This window comes from Apteryx rowi, unplaced genomic scaffold, assembly GCF_003343035.1.
Source record: "Apteryx rowi isolate R43461 unplaced genomic scaffold, aptRow1 scaffold_15, whole genome shotgun sequence".
Lineage (NCBI taxonomy): Eukaryota > Metazoa > Chordata > Aves > Apterygiformes > Apterygidae > Apteryx > Apteryx rowi.
In genome coordinates this window covers 4,716,022-4,728,759 of record NW_020447752.1, presented here as the reverse complement: position 1 = coordinate 4,728,759, position 12,738 = coordinate 4,716,022, and the positions used below count along the sequence as shown (strand labels likewise).

At 49.7% G+C, this 12,738-nt stretch overlaps 1 protein-coding gene across 1 annotated transcript in view; it reads right to left on the bottom strand.

Annotated features, from left to right (window-relative positions):
• MMP17 (matrix metallopeptidase 17) overlaps nucleotides 1–10,325 on the bottom strand; it is a 28,910-nt gene extending 18,585 nt beyond the window's left edge. The window contains exons 1-3 of the mRNA XM_026058874.1: nucleotides 10,314–10,325; nucleotides 9,700–9,832; nucleotides 6,982–7,108 (exon numbers count right to left, since the gene is read on the bottom strand). Of these exons, the coding sequence (XP_025914659.1) occupies nucleotides 6,982–7,108; nucleotides 9,700–9,832; nucleotides 10,314–10,325 (272 nt within the window). The remainder of the gene's footprint in view (nucleotides 1–6,981; nucleotides 7,109–9,699; nucleotides 9,833–10,313) is intronic.
• Nucleotides 10,326–12,738: the final 2,413 nt, after the last annotated feature.

The window sequence follows — 12,738 nt, the reverse complement described above, 5'->3', positions numbered from 1 at the left end:
GCTGCTTCCATACATTCCCCAGCATGTCTGCTGGAGGCATAAAACAAACTCTGAAACCTGCACACTGCCAGCAATCTTTGAGACTGCAATATATAGTAAGGAGGAAGAGGAAAGGATGTTCAAAATCCTCCAACCTATTACTTGTGGAAGACAGAATATCTGATGGAACACTATAGTGGAGAAGCTGTGGTCTTGCTTCTTGGTAGAAAAAGTACTGATTACCTGGGGCTTACTACACTATTGCATGTATCAAGGGGGCAGTATGTTTTCTCTATATTGGGATAACACCATTCGGTCCCCAACACTGCCTTGTCCTGGAAGAAAAGTCAGATGGGCATAGCAGTGTGCCAGGGTTTGCTCTGCAGCAGCGTAATTCAAACCTCCCTTTTGCTCTGAGCTGGCATAAAAAAAGTCAATGTTTCCTGTGTAACCAAACCTCGAGAAAGAATCCCTAATACTATTGATTTAATATAAAAGGTGAAAAGACAAAGATGCAACACGGCATCCCTACTTCTGAAAGAGTACATTTAGATAATCTTTCATTGACAATTTTGACAAAAAATAAATACATTTCAGGAAAATATACTGTCGACTGAGTAATTATTGACAGAAAACAATTCTACTGGAAAATTTCTGGCCAGCTCTACCCTAGTAATAATGGACACTTTATTTCTTGTGTACCAGCACACTAACCAAAGCATTCATGAAATATTCATGGCTTGACAGATTTTAAAGGCTGAAGCAACAATTATGATCACCTCATTTGCCCTCCTGCATAATATAGCTCAGAGAACATCACTTGATATTACACCGTTCCCCAGCACCAGTGCAAAGTAATGACTTGACTAAACCTCCAGAGGCAATTACAGGTGTCAGGAAGGGATGCCATGTCACCCAAGCTCTTCCTACTAGTAAAAATTTGCGTACAATTATGTAACAATTTGGGAGACATTATGGATCAGCAAAGAGGAATACAAGCAACTTGCAGAGGTTGGTTGCTCTTGCTTTCAGAAATACTTGCTCCGTATCCCATGCCCTCAGAGACATACAGCCCAAAGCGTACCACTTCCTGACCCAGGCAAAATCAGTGAGTTTTAAATTCAGGACAGAAAAAAACCTTGGACTTGTGAGAACAAGCAGACAGCAAGAAACCTCCCCGACAGTTTCTCCGAAGACCTTGGGAAGCCTCTCCTGGAGATGCCGTAAATGAACTGGACAGACCAGGCAAAAGATATCACAGCCACAATAGCAAAAATCAGTCGTATCTACGCCTTTGCTATCCCTAAACTAGTCTAGAGAAAGACAGACCTCGACTGCTAATACACCTCTAAGGAGTGGTACGTGGCGGTACAAACAGTATGAGCATGCGATTAGAAAAAACAATTTTCAGGCAATTTTTAATTTATAGAAGAGGCTGGCTGAGGCCAGATGAAGAGCAGGTTCCACACTAACAGCATATAATTGATATTGCTCTAATTGAAGGTTTCACTGTGAGCCTCTGCTACATTAAAAAAGGTCATCTGGCTTCCAGATAATCCTTAACTAAGTGTCTTCATCTTCCAGGATACACCACCAGATTTAGGTAAATCCTTTGCAGCTTTAATGTCAACTAAATAAATAATTATACATGTAAAGCGCACCATGCTTACTCCACGATTTAAGACCTCATCTCCAAGGTCTGAGTGCCCATGGGACTCAGATTCAGGAATACTATCTGCTCTTCTTGCCTCAAGCTGTGCTTTACTGCTTGAGCCATTTTCCTTTCCTTTGCCTCACTTTCCACAGCCGTAAAAATGAGAATAATAAATCTGATCTCACTTGTAAAAGGCTGGTGGATGAAAAGCACTGTCTGAAGAGACAAATATTATTAATATTCATTCTAATCCCTAACTCCAGAAACATTAAATTAAGGCAGAAACAATATCAGTACTTATTTTGCTTCTTATAAAAGGTCCTGCTCCTCTGAGCTGACCCGCATTTTATTAGCACGCGGCAGGTGTAAGTGAAAAATCCCTGATCCTTTATTCATTACCTCCTTTATTTTTCAAGAGAATCCCATCAGGATTTCCAATTCAGAATCTGATTTGATTGCAGGAGCTCTGCTAATTGTTTTCAGTGAGATTAGGAGAAGACTATTATATCAACAGGATGTTCAGTGGCATTGCTTTATCAAYCCCACCGAAAAAGCAGCACATTTCTAACATAATGCAGATGCACACAAGGCTAAAGAAGTTTCCTCCCACCTTGATTATTACTATTATTCATAGTATAACAGTGCTTAGGTAGCCAGTGGAGATCAGCGCCCATTGCTCCTGGACCTTAATCCCTCCTGACACTCCCCTTAAAGAGCTCCAGCCTCTGGTAAAAGCCTGATTTGAGTAACTGGAGAGAAAACTCCCCCCTCCAGAAACTCCCACAAGAGGTGCTATGGATTGAGATGCTAAAGAAAGTAAAATCCTAGCTGAGCAAGACGGAAACTGGGCAGGAGAAAAYGGATCTAATGTGATGCAGCCAGGGACGCGCCGAGGCAAACATCTATCCTAAGCAGCCTTGAGCCAGCTTTGCACCTCATTTCTCCTGGAGCCACAGCACCTAATCTGGGAGATCATCCCATCACACCGACTTCAACAGGTCCAACTTGAAGCRCACGGATTGGGTTCATGCTTTCTGAAGGGGCTCTGCCTGACGGAGGTGTGTTTCCCAGGACGGGTCGCAGTCCRCTCCCTGTCCACATGGCTCTGCTCAAGAGGCATCGCCAACACGGCTTCTCCAGCCCGGCCAGCTCGACTCCCCGCTTGCGGCACCAGTCTGGCCCTCTGCAAAGCTGCGTGTCGAAAAGGCTCCAAAAACTGAGTGCCAGAGGGGAGTTCATGCCGCAACCGGCTCTGCCGCGGGAGCAGGGAGGTGCTGCAGCCCCGCGAGAGGTGCCTGCGCCTGCAGCTCCAGCGATGGGGCAGCTGCAGCCTCCCGGCAAGGCAACATCGCCGCGCTGCTGCAAGAGCCTGCTGCCGAGCACCCAGCGGCTTTAAGCGGCACAGCTGGAGCCCAAAGAGAATATCTTGCAGACAGATAAAAGCTAGCTTTAAACCAGTTCCTGCAAGTACTGCCAGTGTCTTCACTAGTCCCCATCCCTAAGTAATTTTGGGCCTGAATTGGTTAATAAGTAGAGCCCAGAGAGGACTGAGGTTTCTGTCCACCACGGGCCAGCAKCAGCACCAATGAGTACTTGCATTTCTGGGTTCCTTTCCTGTTTCCCCCCTCACGATGACAAAAGAGAAAGCGTATTGGTGATGTACGGGAAATCAATTCCTGCTTAATGAAAGCACTCCTTCATGTTGTGCAACCCTGAAACTAGAGAGAAATAAAATAAATGCTGATAACTACCAAACACAACAGACCATGGATTGCCTGATAAACCCCAATTGATTTTTCTGAAGTGGGGGGAAGAGGGGATAATTGAAAGTGTAGACGCTGTCCAAAGCGCCCGGGGTCGCTCGACAGATCAGCTCGGGACCCGGCACACTGCCGCGCTGTCCCGGGAAAAGCCCCAGCCTCCAGATGGGCAATGCCAGGAAACCAGCGCTGGAGAGCTTGCGCTCTCCATAACCCCTTTAACGAAGGCTCTCCCAGCATGTTGCAAAGATCAGTGAAATCGGCCTCCCACTCTTTCCRTGCAATAATCCTTATTCTGCCTTCTAATACGCACACACCATCAGGCAGCACCCTACAGCTCGGCCGTACGTGACAGCACGGGAGATAATTGATTCCAGGGAGAAGATGAGGGCGAAATCAAATTTCACAGCCGGTTCCTGAGGCTGGGAAAGGAGCAGCTGTGCTGGATGAGGCCCAATGAGCCGAGCTTGCGCTGCCACCGCAGTGATGTGAGCGGCCTCGTTCTTTCTTCGGCAACATGAAGGTCACACAGACCCACGACGGGCTCCACAGGTGCCGCTGGTGGCACGTCACGGCAGTCAGGAACCAGCCCCACACCCGAGATGGGACGCTCCTGCCTCCGAGGGGCAGTGGGGCAGCCCCGGCACACGTGCGTGCACGCAAGGGGGGTCATCCTGGCCACATGCTGTTATTTATGGGCACCTGCCCGGCAGCGTCCCCTGCTCCTGCTGCTGGCCAGGAGGGAGCTGCTGTCCCCTCGCCGCAGTAGGTCCACATCCCAGCTCAGCTGGCAACACAAATCCACCACAGGCAGCCGGGAGATGCTCGTGGAGATTGCAGGGCTGCCACCGTGAGGTTTTGCTCCCGCTCCAACACYCCAAGCCCTGAGCTTTGCAGCTTGCAAGACTGCAGCTTGGATCAAGCACGTGGGACTTGTCTTTAACTAAAGATTGATGGAAGTCAGCTTGGTTCAGCATCAGGCTGGGAGTTCAGCAAGATAAAGCCCGGAAAATTCAGAGAGCTGGGCTCTGGCTGAATCCCTGTGCCTCGGGGGCAGTTAGCACATTTTAAGGGGGGGTCCTGATGCTGGTGGTGCAGGCCATGCTGGCTGAGGAGCAGCGAGGAGACCCTCCGCTCGTGCCCTCGACCGCCTCAGACAACACTGCCTGTGAATCCCCCTTCTGTAAGGTATAACTGGAAGCGATCAAGCAAAGTTAGCACAAACAGGCTGCAAAACCCGAGGGAAACCCCTTTCAGGGAGCCGGTGGGGGCTGCAGCTCCCAGCGCTGGCAGAGGGCATCCACAGCACACGGCTCCCCACAGCCCCGCCGCTGACAATCCCCGAGTTTATCCCCTTCCTACCTGATCCCAGTCAGCTAACTGAGTGCCTTGGTACCCAGGCACCATGCCAAGAAAATTTCATGAAAAGAAGATTTATACGTCTTGATATCCTGGGAATTCCCGTGGAGACAAGGCGCAGCAGAGAGCGCGTGTCTGACCCTGCGCTAGGATATTCCAACCTGACATGAGGATGCAGGCGCCCCGCTTTGCTCCCTGCGCCTCCCAGGTGCACCGGGTTAGCTGTGCTCGCGGGTAAAAAGAGGAAGGTTCAGGGAAGAAACATGATCAAGCAGCAGCCCTGTAAAATCTTGTTTCCAAGGCGTTGCCTCCTCCACCCCCGCAGCGGCCCTTCCCGGGGCTGCCCCTCAGTACAGCTGTGCAAGGTCTCCTTGCCCGTTTATTCCAGCCTCGCATTTGCTCAGGCTTCCTTTGCTTTTCTAATGCATAGCTCAATAGAATTTTGGGGTTTGTTTGCTCTTTTTTAAATCTCCAATCAATGCGTAAAAGGTAGGCACGTAAAACTTTATGCCTGTATTGGCAGATTTTCATGACAGTTTCCCAAAAAGCTATTCTAATCTCAGTGCTGGATGTAAATACCACACTGGAGTATAATGCTGTAGCCTCCTGTTGGCTTACACAACCTCCAATTATAAAATATAGCCCCTTCCTGAACAACAGCCAAGATCTTGGAAAGGATGAAAGAATAAAAAGCAGAAATGAGTTTGTCAGGAGATGGAATTTTTATATCATACATATAAAATTGTCTCAGACCTAAAACCCTTTTTTATGGCAACCTTTGCAGCAGCACCACTCAGCCTCAGAGGGAAAGTGAAGCAGGTTTGTACCCCGATGCTGAGGCCACCACCACAGATTGACCTTATTTCTCTTCTTACATTGCACTCGAGCCTGGGACGACTGACATATATCAGCATGACTTGAGTCCTGCCATGAGAGTCACCACGCTCAAGCCTTGCCRTGATTGCAGCTCTCTCTAGATTTACCCAGGCTGGAGCTGGGTAGCTGCCCTGCAAGTTGTTAGTGGTGTAACAGCAACGCAGAGCTCAGCAGCGGCTGCAAGGTTCGCGTGGACCACGTACTCCGGCCACAGCCACTGCCCCGCTCCAGGTGCTTCTGTAATTGATAACTCAATGGGGTCATTCCTTGGGCAGTTCTCTTCACTTGATCGGTAAAGGCGCAGAAATCCCAGTGCCTCAGGACCCTCTCCCAAGCCACTATTAAAACCCCTCCGCGAGCCAAAATTGTTTCTTACTGAAGCTAATAGCTGAAGTATATTTATCCTTCCCAAAAACAAGGTCTCTGCAGGACAGGCTGCAAGCAGACTAAATCCCTGCTAAAGCCACAGTCTCACCGCCTGTCAACAGTAACAGGCATGGCAAGATTGGTTACTGCAGTGCTCGAGGGACCTGCTCGAGGGACGATGTCAGGATCAAAGCGTGGTTTGCTATTAATAAGGAGTTCCCTCTGTGCCACRAGCATGTGTCTTCAGGATAGCATGAGCCTCTCGTGGCGCTCAGCTTTCTTCAGCTGCTCTTTGAAGAACGATCACTGTTGCACACAGTCTTTCCGGGAGGAAAAAAGAGCCTCAGAAAGCGCGAATCTTGGTCAGGCAGTGGATCAAGAGGACACTTGTTTCCAAACACTCCGCCTGCAGGGGCCTGCACATGGTGGGCTTGGGAAGTTGGACCCAAGCTCCCACATTTCCTAGGTTCAGAGAGTCCCACACTTGTCACCCAAGGACTTGAASGGAAAACACCCCTCTGGGACAAGGACTAGAAGACAGGGACCAAATCACCCCATTACACAGAAAACGCTCCCAACCTCTGATCCCAGGTGGGACAATCTAAGAACAACCTGCGCCCAGCCAAATCTGTGGCAGCTGCTCCGGAGACAGCAGGGTCCCCGGRAACTCAAGAGAAAGCACTTTAAAGAAGCACTGTAACACTGCAATATAGTAAACGGCACCCAGCTCATGCACCACCAAATCCACACCTCTGCCGGCCCATGGCCACACCGGTCCAGGAAGCCAAACCTATGGCAAAGACTGGGAATCCTGTCTGGGATCGGCAGCAGGAGAGTCTAAATAGAGACCCCGTTGGGTCCTGGGAGCATGGAAGCACGCGTTTCAACACAGTCATGCCTCACCACAAAGCCATATATATGTAGCCTCGGTCTGCATACGACCAGCTCTTTGCTGCAACATTTAAATAGCAAAAGACTAATTCCTACCTCCAAGACAAGTTCCTTTTGTTCCACTTGGTCACGGCCTGAGCATACCGCTTTTTCCTGGTCTCTGAGGCAGCAAGATCAGGGAGAGAGCAGCGAGGGGTTTTCATTAATTCCAGCGTGGCTTCGTCTAGATTAAAGGAAAAGCAAAACATGGAAATAATGTGCTGGAAATAATTTTACTGCCTCTGCTCTCAGAGCTAGAAACTGTGGGTTAAAAATTCCCCCCGGGGCCAGGGGAAAGGGAAGTGAGGCATTTGGGAGGCAGCAGCGAGCGCGGCAATGCACTCATCCGTCGGGCGGTGGCAATGCTGCTGCGATAACGTTCCCTGTCCAACAGCCCTGGAGCCATTCCAGGGTCTTGCTGACCTGGAAGCGGCGGCTTCCCCGCGTGGCCAGTGGCACCGGCGTGCAGCCGTCCAAATCGGAGCGCCCGCCAAACGCAGCCTTCGGCCGAAAGCACGTTTATTTGCACTACCCACCAGGCTGGGCCGCTCAGGGCTAGGGGGGACAACATTCGCCCCGCAGCTGGAGAGCCTGGGTGCTCTTCTGGCTCGTCGGCTAACACCTGGGCTAAACGACAGCAACTGTGTTAGGGTAAATTGACAGCCTTATGAACTGTGGAAGAAAATTCAGTATGTTACCTTCTGCATGACACTTTACTGCTCTAGATAACCTGCGTGGAAAACACCCTGTGACCTGCTTTGATTACTTTTTAAAACACAGGATTTTATTTCTTCTGTTTTATTCCCTGTTTCTCTGAATTACCCGTTATTCCTCTGGCAAAGTGGGGAGAAGTTTGCATGTAATATGCTATATCTTTGTTAAGCTAGGAACTCATCTGGAAAATGTTCATATTCCTTCTTTTTTAGTTTTGAAACTGAAGGAACATTCTCACCTGCTGAAAAGCAGACGGATGTTGTTCATTCACCAGTTTTCAGCGCCGGTTTCATCTCTTTAGTTAAGCACTTCATTTTCAAGCTCCAACCAAACCCACAATCTACCCAGGGCCACCTGCAAGTCCCACTTTAAACATCACTCCAGACCAGAGGGTGCAGGTACATTGGAAAGCAAGTCAGTGCCTGCTCCTGGGCCTCCTGGAGCTTGCAGTAAAGTGGAAGGGAAAAATAATTGCAGCTGCTTAATTAAGAGCAGAGAGGGAAGGGCCGGGCGGCGGGCGGCMGGGCGGCGGGCGGTTCGGGGGCCGCGGCCGCAGCTGCTCGGCCGGGGCCTCGCCGAGCGTTGCCAGGGAGCTCCGGGAGCCGGCGCGGCAGACGCGCCTGCTAATTAGCAGCTTCTGCCTAATTCTCTCCTAAATAGCAGCAGTGAGAGCAAGCTGACCGCGCTGCGGGAGGTCGCCGGCGGGCGTCGGGCTCGGCGCTTTCCAAGGCACAACGGGGCCGATTGCTGGCCGGCCGCGAGAGGAAGAGCGCAAACAGGCACCCTTTGACGGGGCGCGGATAATGCTCGCTTTCTCCTTCCCTCTCTTCTTTCAATGGGAATATTGAGAAAAACCAGGCAGGGCCAAGCAAGGGAACTTGCATCACTTCAGCCTGGCTTTGATTCGGCTGGYTCACGCTTGCGGGCGCTTCATGCCAGCCAGATGCAGTCACCAGCCCAGGCAAAAGCCACCCACCGCCAAGCCCTCGCCGCCTGGGCTGGCGGGCGCTGGGCAAGCGCTGCAGGACCAGGGCTTTGGGCCAACCTGGGGCTACCAGGGCTGGGCAAACCCAGTGGGGCCACCGAGCCTGGCCCCCGGCCATGGTGATCCCAAGGAGAGCTGAGAGCATGGCGGGAACCAAAGCAGCCCTCGCACAGCGGGCAATGTTGGAGGCACTCGGCTTGTGAAATGCTTAACCAGAAAGACCGCCTTGCTCCAGCACTGTGACAACTCCTTGCAACTCTATATAGCCAGTAGCAACAACTGAAGCCTTTCCACCCACCCACAGTTGCTCCACATCTCTACCTTCCTGAGTCAAAAGTGGAGGCAGGAGCAGGTTAAATGCACACCCGGGTCGCACAGGGAATCCCCGGCAGCCGCTGGGATGGACTCCCAAACACCCAAGCCTCATGCGTGAACCATGAGGCCATCCCCGTGCAGCTGCGAGTGGCCGTGGCTGAGCCCTAGCTTCGCTCTCTCCAAGGAGAACCAGGAAAGTCCTCAGCCATTCGTTGCAAAAACACCACGGGCAGGAGCAGGGGGTGAGAGGAGCTGTGGCTGGGGTGTTGCTGTGGCTATTCTTCTCCCTCCCCTGCTCCTTTTCCTAAAAAAGAGTATGGGAAGATCTACATACACAAATGTGGAGGTTAAATCAGAGTTTTTGTTTCACTCAGTTTGATGCTGCAATTAAGGCTTTGAACAAAACGACCTATCAGCCTTAGTTTCTCTGCCTTTTTTTCCTTTTTTTTTTTTTGAACACATCAAGAGGTATTTTAAGCATGGTAGGAACCCCAAGGGTTTGTGGGTCTGGTGAAATAATTGCTTGCCTCAGGTTGTTGAAAGCACAAGGCAACAAAGCACCTGAGCCATGTAATTACTCTTATAACTGCAGACGGAGCCGTACATTACACACGCGTTAGATCTTCCTGCAAATGCTGCCAATCCACAACGCACTGTTACTAGAGCATGCAGTCCTCTCTCCTCCCCAAACTTATTCAGAGCCATCTCTGCACCCAGCCGTCCCTGCGCACCACAGATAAAAGGGCTTGTTTAAAACTGACCTAGGATCCCTGTTGCTTCGAGACCTCCAAACCGCTGCATGGCAGTGATGGCTTTCGTGAGCTCCTCCTGGGTCTGCAGTTGTCCTGTGACGGGATCCGGAGGAGGCAGATAACCAAATTTTGTCAGCCAGTCCTGTGAAACATGTAGAAGGGATGATGAGAAAAGAAAAGGAAAGAAATATATACATATATATATATATATATATATATACACAGAGGGAGAGAGAGAGAGAGAGAGGAGGGCGCTGAAGGTCCCGTCCGTTCCACATGGAAATACCTTTCCCATTTACATGTTTATACTCGACTTCCCTATTGAACTGTGTGGTCTCTGTTAACAAATGAATGTGTCACAACAGATCTGTATACATTTCTTAAGTAATGGGATCCGATGACCTTCATGCATTCCAATGTTGACATTTAATTTTCCCATCCGGCTGCAAACTATCTTTGATAATGGCAACAGCAGAGTCCTAACCCGAGGGATTATACAGTCATCTTTTATTCTCCTCTTAGATGCTGGCAGTTCTTAGTGGAAACTTGTTGCAGGGCTGAGAACAGAGAGTGCAACAAAATGCCCGTAAGGGAGGACCAGAGCCAGGCAAATCCCACCTCACTTGAGGCTTCATTTCAAATTTGAAACTCTTGGTGGTTTTGAAGAAGGGTCTCTGGGTTCAACAGAGGAACCTCCCTGACTTCCAACGTAAGCTGGAGGGCAGATGCATTTTGCTCAACTTTGTTTCGCTCAGCCCCCTCTGACCATGATCCCTGTGCTTCAAACTTCCCACTATCCCCAGCAGGCGCCACAGTAAGGTCACACCTTCCCGTAAGGGGTGAGAGATGGGGACCTCTCCTCCTCCCTTCAGGCTCAGGGAAGGGGGYGATGGCCAAGCGCCCTTCACAGCTCTTCCATCGCGGGGACAGTGCCTAAGGTGGTCCGTCCCTCTCCCAGGACACCTTCAGATATCTTCTCTCGTGGTTGCACCTAAGTTGCCCTGCTGCAACATTAATTGTCTTGCTGCGACTCTCAGCTCCTTTCCTCCTCCTGTTTTCTGGCCCCAGGAGCTCAAAGCAGAGGGGAACCTGGGTTCCCTCGCTGTGGCGTTAGCTTGCGGAATGGCTGAGGTTTGGCATGGTGGTAAATTAATGGGGGAAACAGACTTGGCATGGACACCAAGGGCAGAGACTCCCTTCACCTGCAGGCTGCTCAGACGGTATGTGCCACGGGAAGCACAGCTCCAGAGAAAGGAGGGGGGTCTCCCTAATCCCTGACAGCTGGACCCAAAAAGACACCAGGTGCTAAAAGTCCCCCGAACGCAGCCTAATGGTTGGAGTTGGACTCTTTCACCTTGAATTTCATTGTGCAGTTTTGATCTGACACAAAGTCCAACCATGAAGTTCCTAAAACTGGGGAAAGCAAACTGGGCACTGAGATGCACAGAGACCAAACTGAACCAATGCTTGTGGGAGAAAGTTAATATCTTCCCTTAGCCACAGGCTGGAGCCAAATTCCTGCTGAAGTCCAAGGGAATTCTCCCGTTTTCAGGCTGCTTAAGAAGGAGCCAGAAGCAATTTGGTTACCACCTAGACAAACCCCAGCGCAGGAGCAGTCATCCGAGGCCCAGAAGAGATGACCTCAATGCTTACACACAAACGAGCCCTGCAGAGAAAACACCATGGAGACGTAAAATGACAAGACGCTTCCTCGGGGGCGACCACGCCACACACGCTGTGGGACCTCCGCTTTGTCTCTTCCCCTCAGTTTCCAGGCAACGCACACCCTTCAGATGCAAAGATCTCAGTTTCCAGGAGCCGAAGTGCCACCAAAGGGAGCTCTGCTCTGTGCTGTTTCCAAGCCRCGCTGCTCCCCTCCAGCTACACCAGCAAGGGAGATCTGGGGGGCAGGGAGCTCCTACACGGTGTCCACAGCCGCACAAAGAAAAACTGTTCAACAGCTTCAGGCTAAAATTTGACCTACATTAAAAAGTCATTCTTGGTGATTGATAAGCCTTGTTACAGAATAAAGGCATAAATGAAATCTTAAAAAAGAGCTGTAAAAATATCCCACTGATAATGGAGACGGTGGTTCTCAAGTTTAGAGTATTTGTTCAACTGGATAAATGGGACATGGTCATGCTCACCYGAGCAGCACCAGGAATGCCAGGATTTGTTTAATGGAGGAAGCTGAAATTTGAATCACCCACAACCCCAGACAGGATTGACTGATTTATTTAAGAGGATAAATGGCTTTTCTCCCTGTGCTGTCCTCTCTAGCATTTCAACATGCTTTTAACCACCTCTCTGCCAGTTGCCTTAAAGTATTTAGAGTCAGGCACCTATATTTCTATGATCGGGARCCAAGGGGGCCTGCAAAACACCCACTGATCCATCCTTGCCAAAACCCAAATGAGATCTACACGGTGAGCAGAGCACGGCCACATGTCTGCAATYGCACTGCCACAAGCACCTCACTAGAACCAAGACCATTATTTGATAGAAATTTGTCTTTCAATGGACAATGCACTTTCATAGAGAGCTTCTCTTCCTCTTGTTAACCTAAAACTGATGAAAATAATACCATAAATCTCCTTCTTACAACTGTTTCTTAAATGGTCTGTGAATTGTCTTTCTAAATCCTTTCTTACATTTGTTCTTGTTCCTATCTTCTATCTCAGCAGAAGGATCAGCAAAGAATAATACTGCATATAAAGAACGCCATAAATACCTACCTTCTATTTTCTTTATCTGTATCAAAGAAACATTGATCTATTGAGCTTTTTCAAGACTGGTATTGATCTAGACTTTCACCTTGGTCAATACATCACAAATGTATTTAGTCAGATTAACGCCAAAAGTCGGTACCTGCTTATCACTAAAATTTGAATGTCTCTCATCTTAGTATCACCTGCCACAGCCAYCCTGAATGCCACAGCATCCTCAGCCTCTCTCCGGCAAGTCCAGTTAAATGATTTCACACTTACAAAGCTTTATTATAGATCTTCCTAAGCTTGCTACRGCAGCAGCATTAAGGGTTCTCCATCG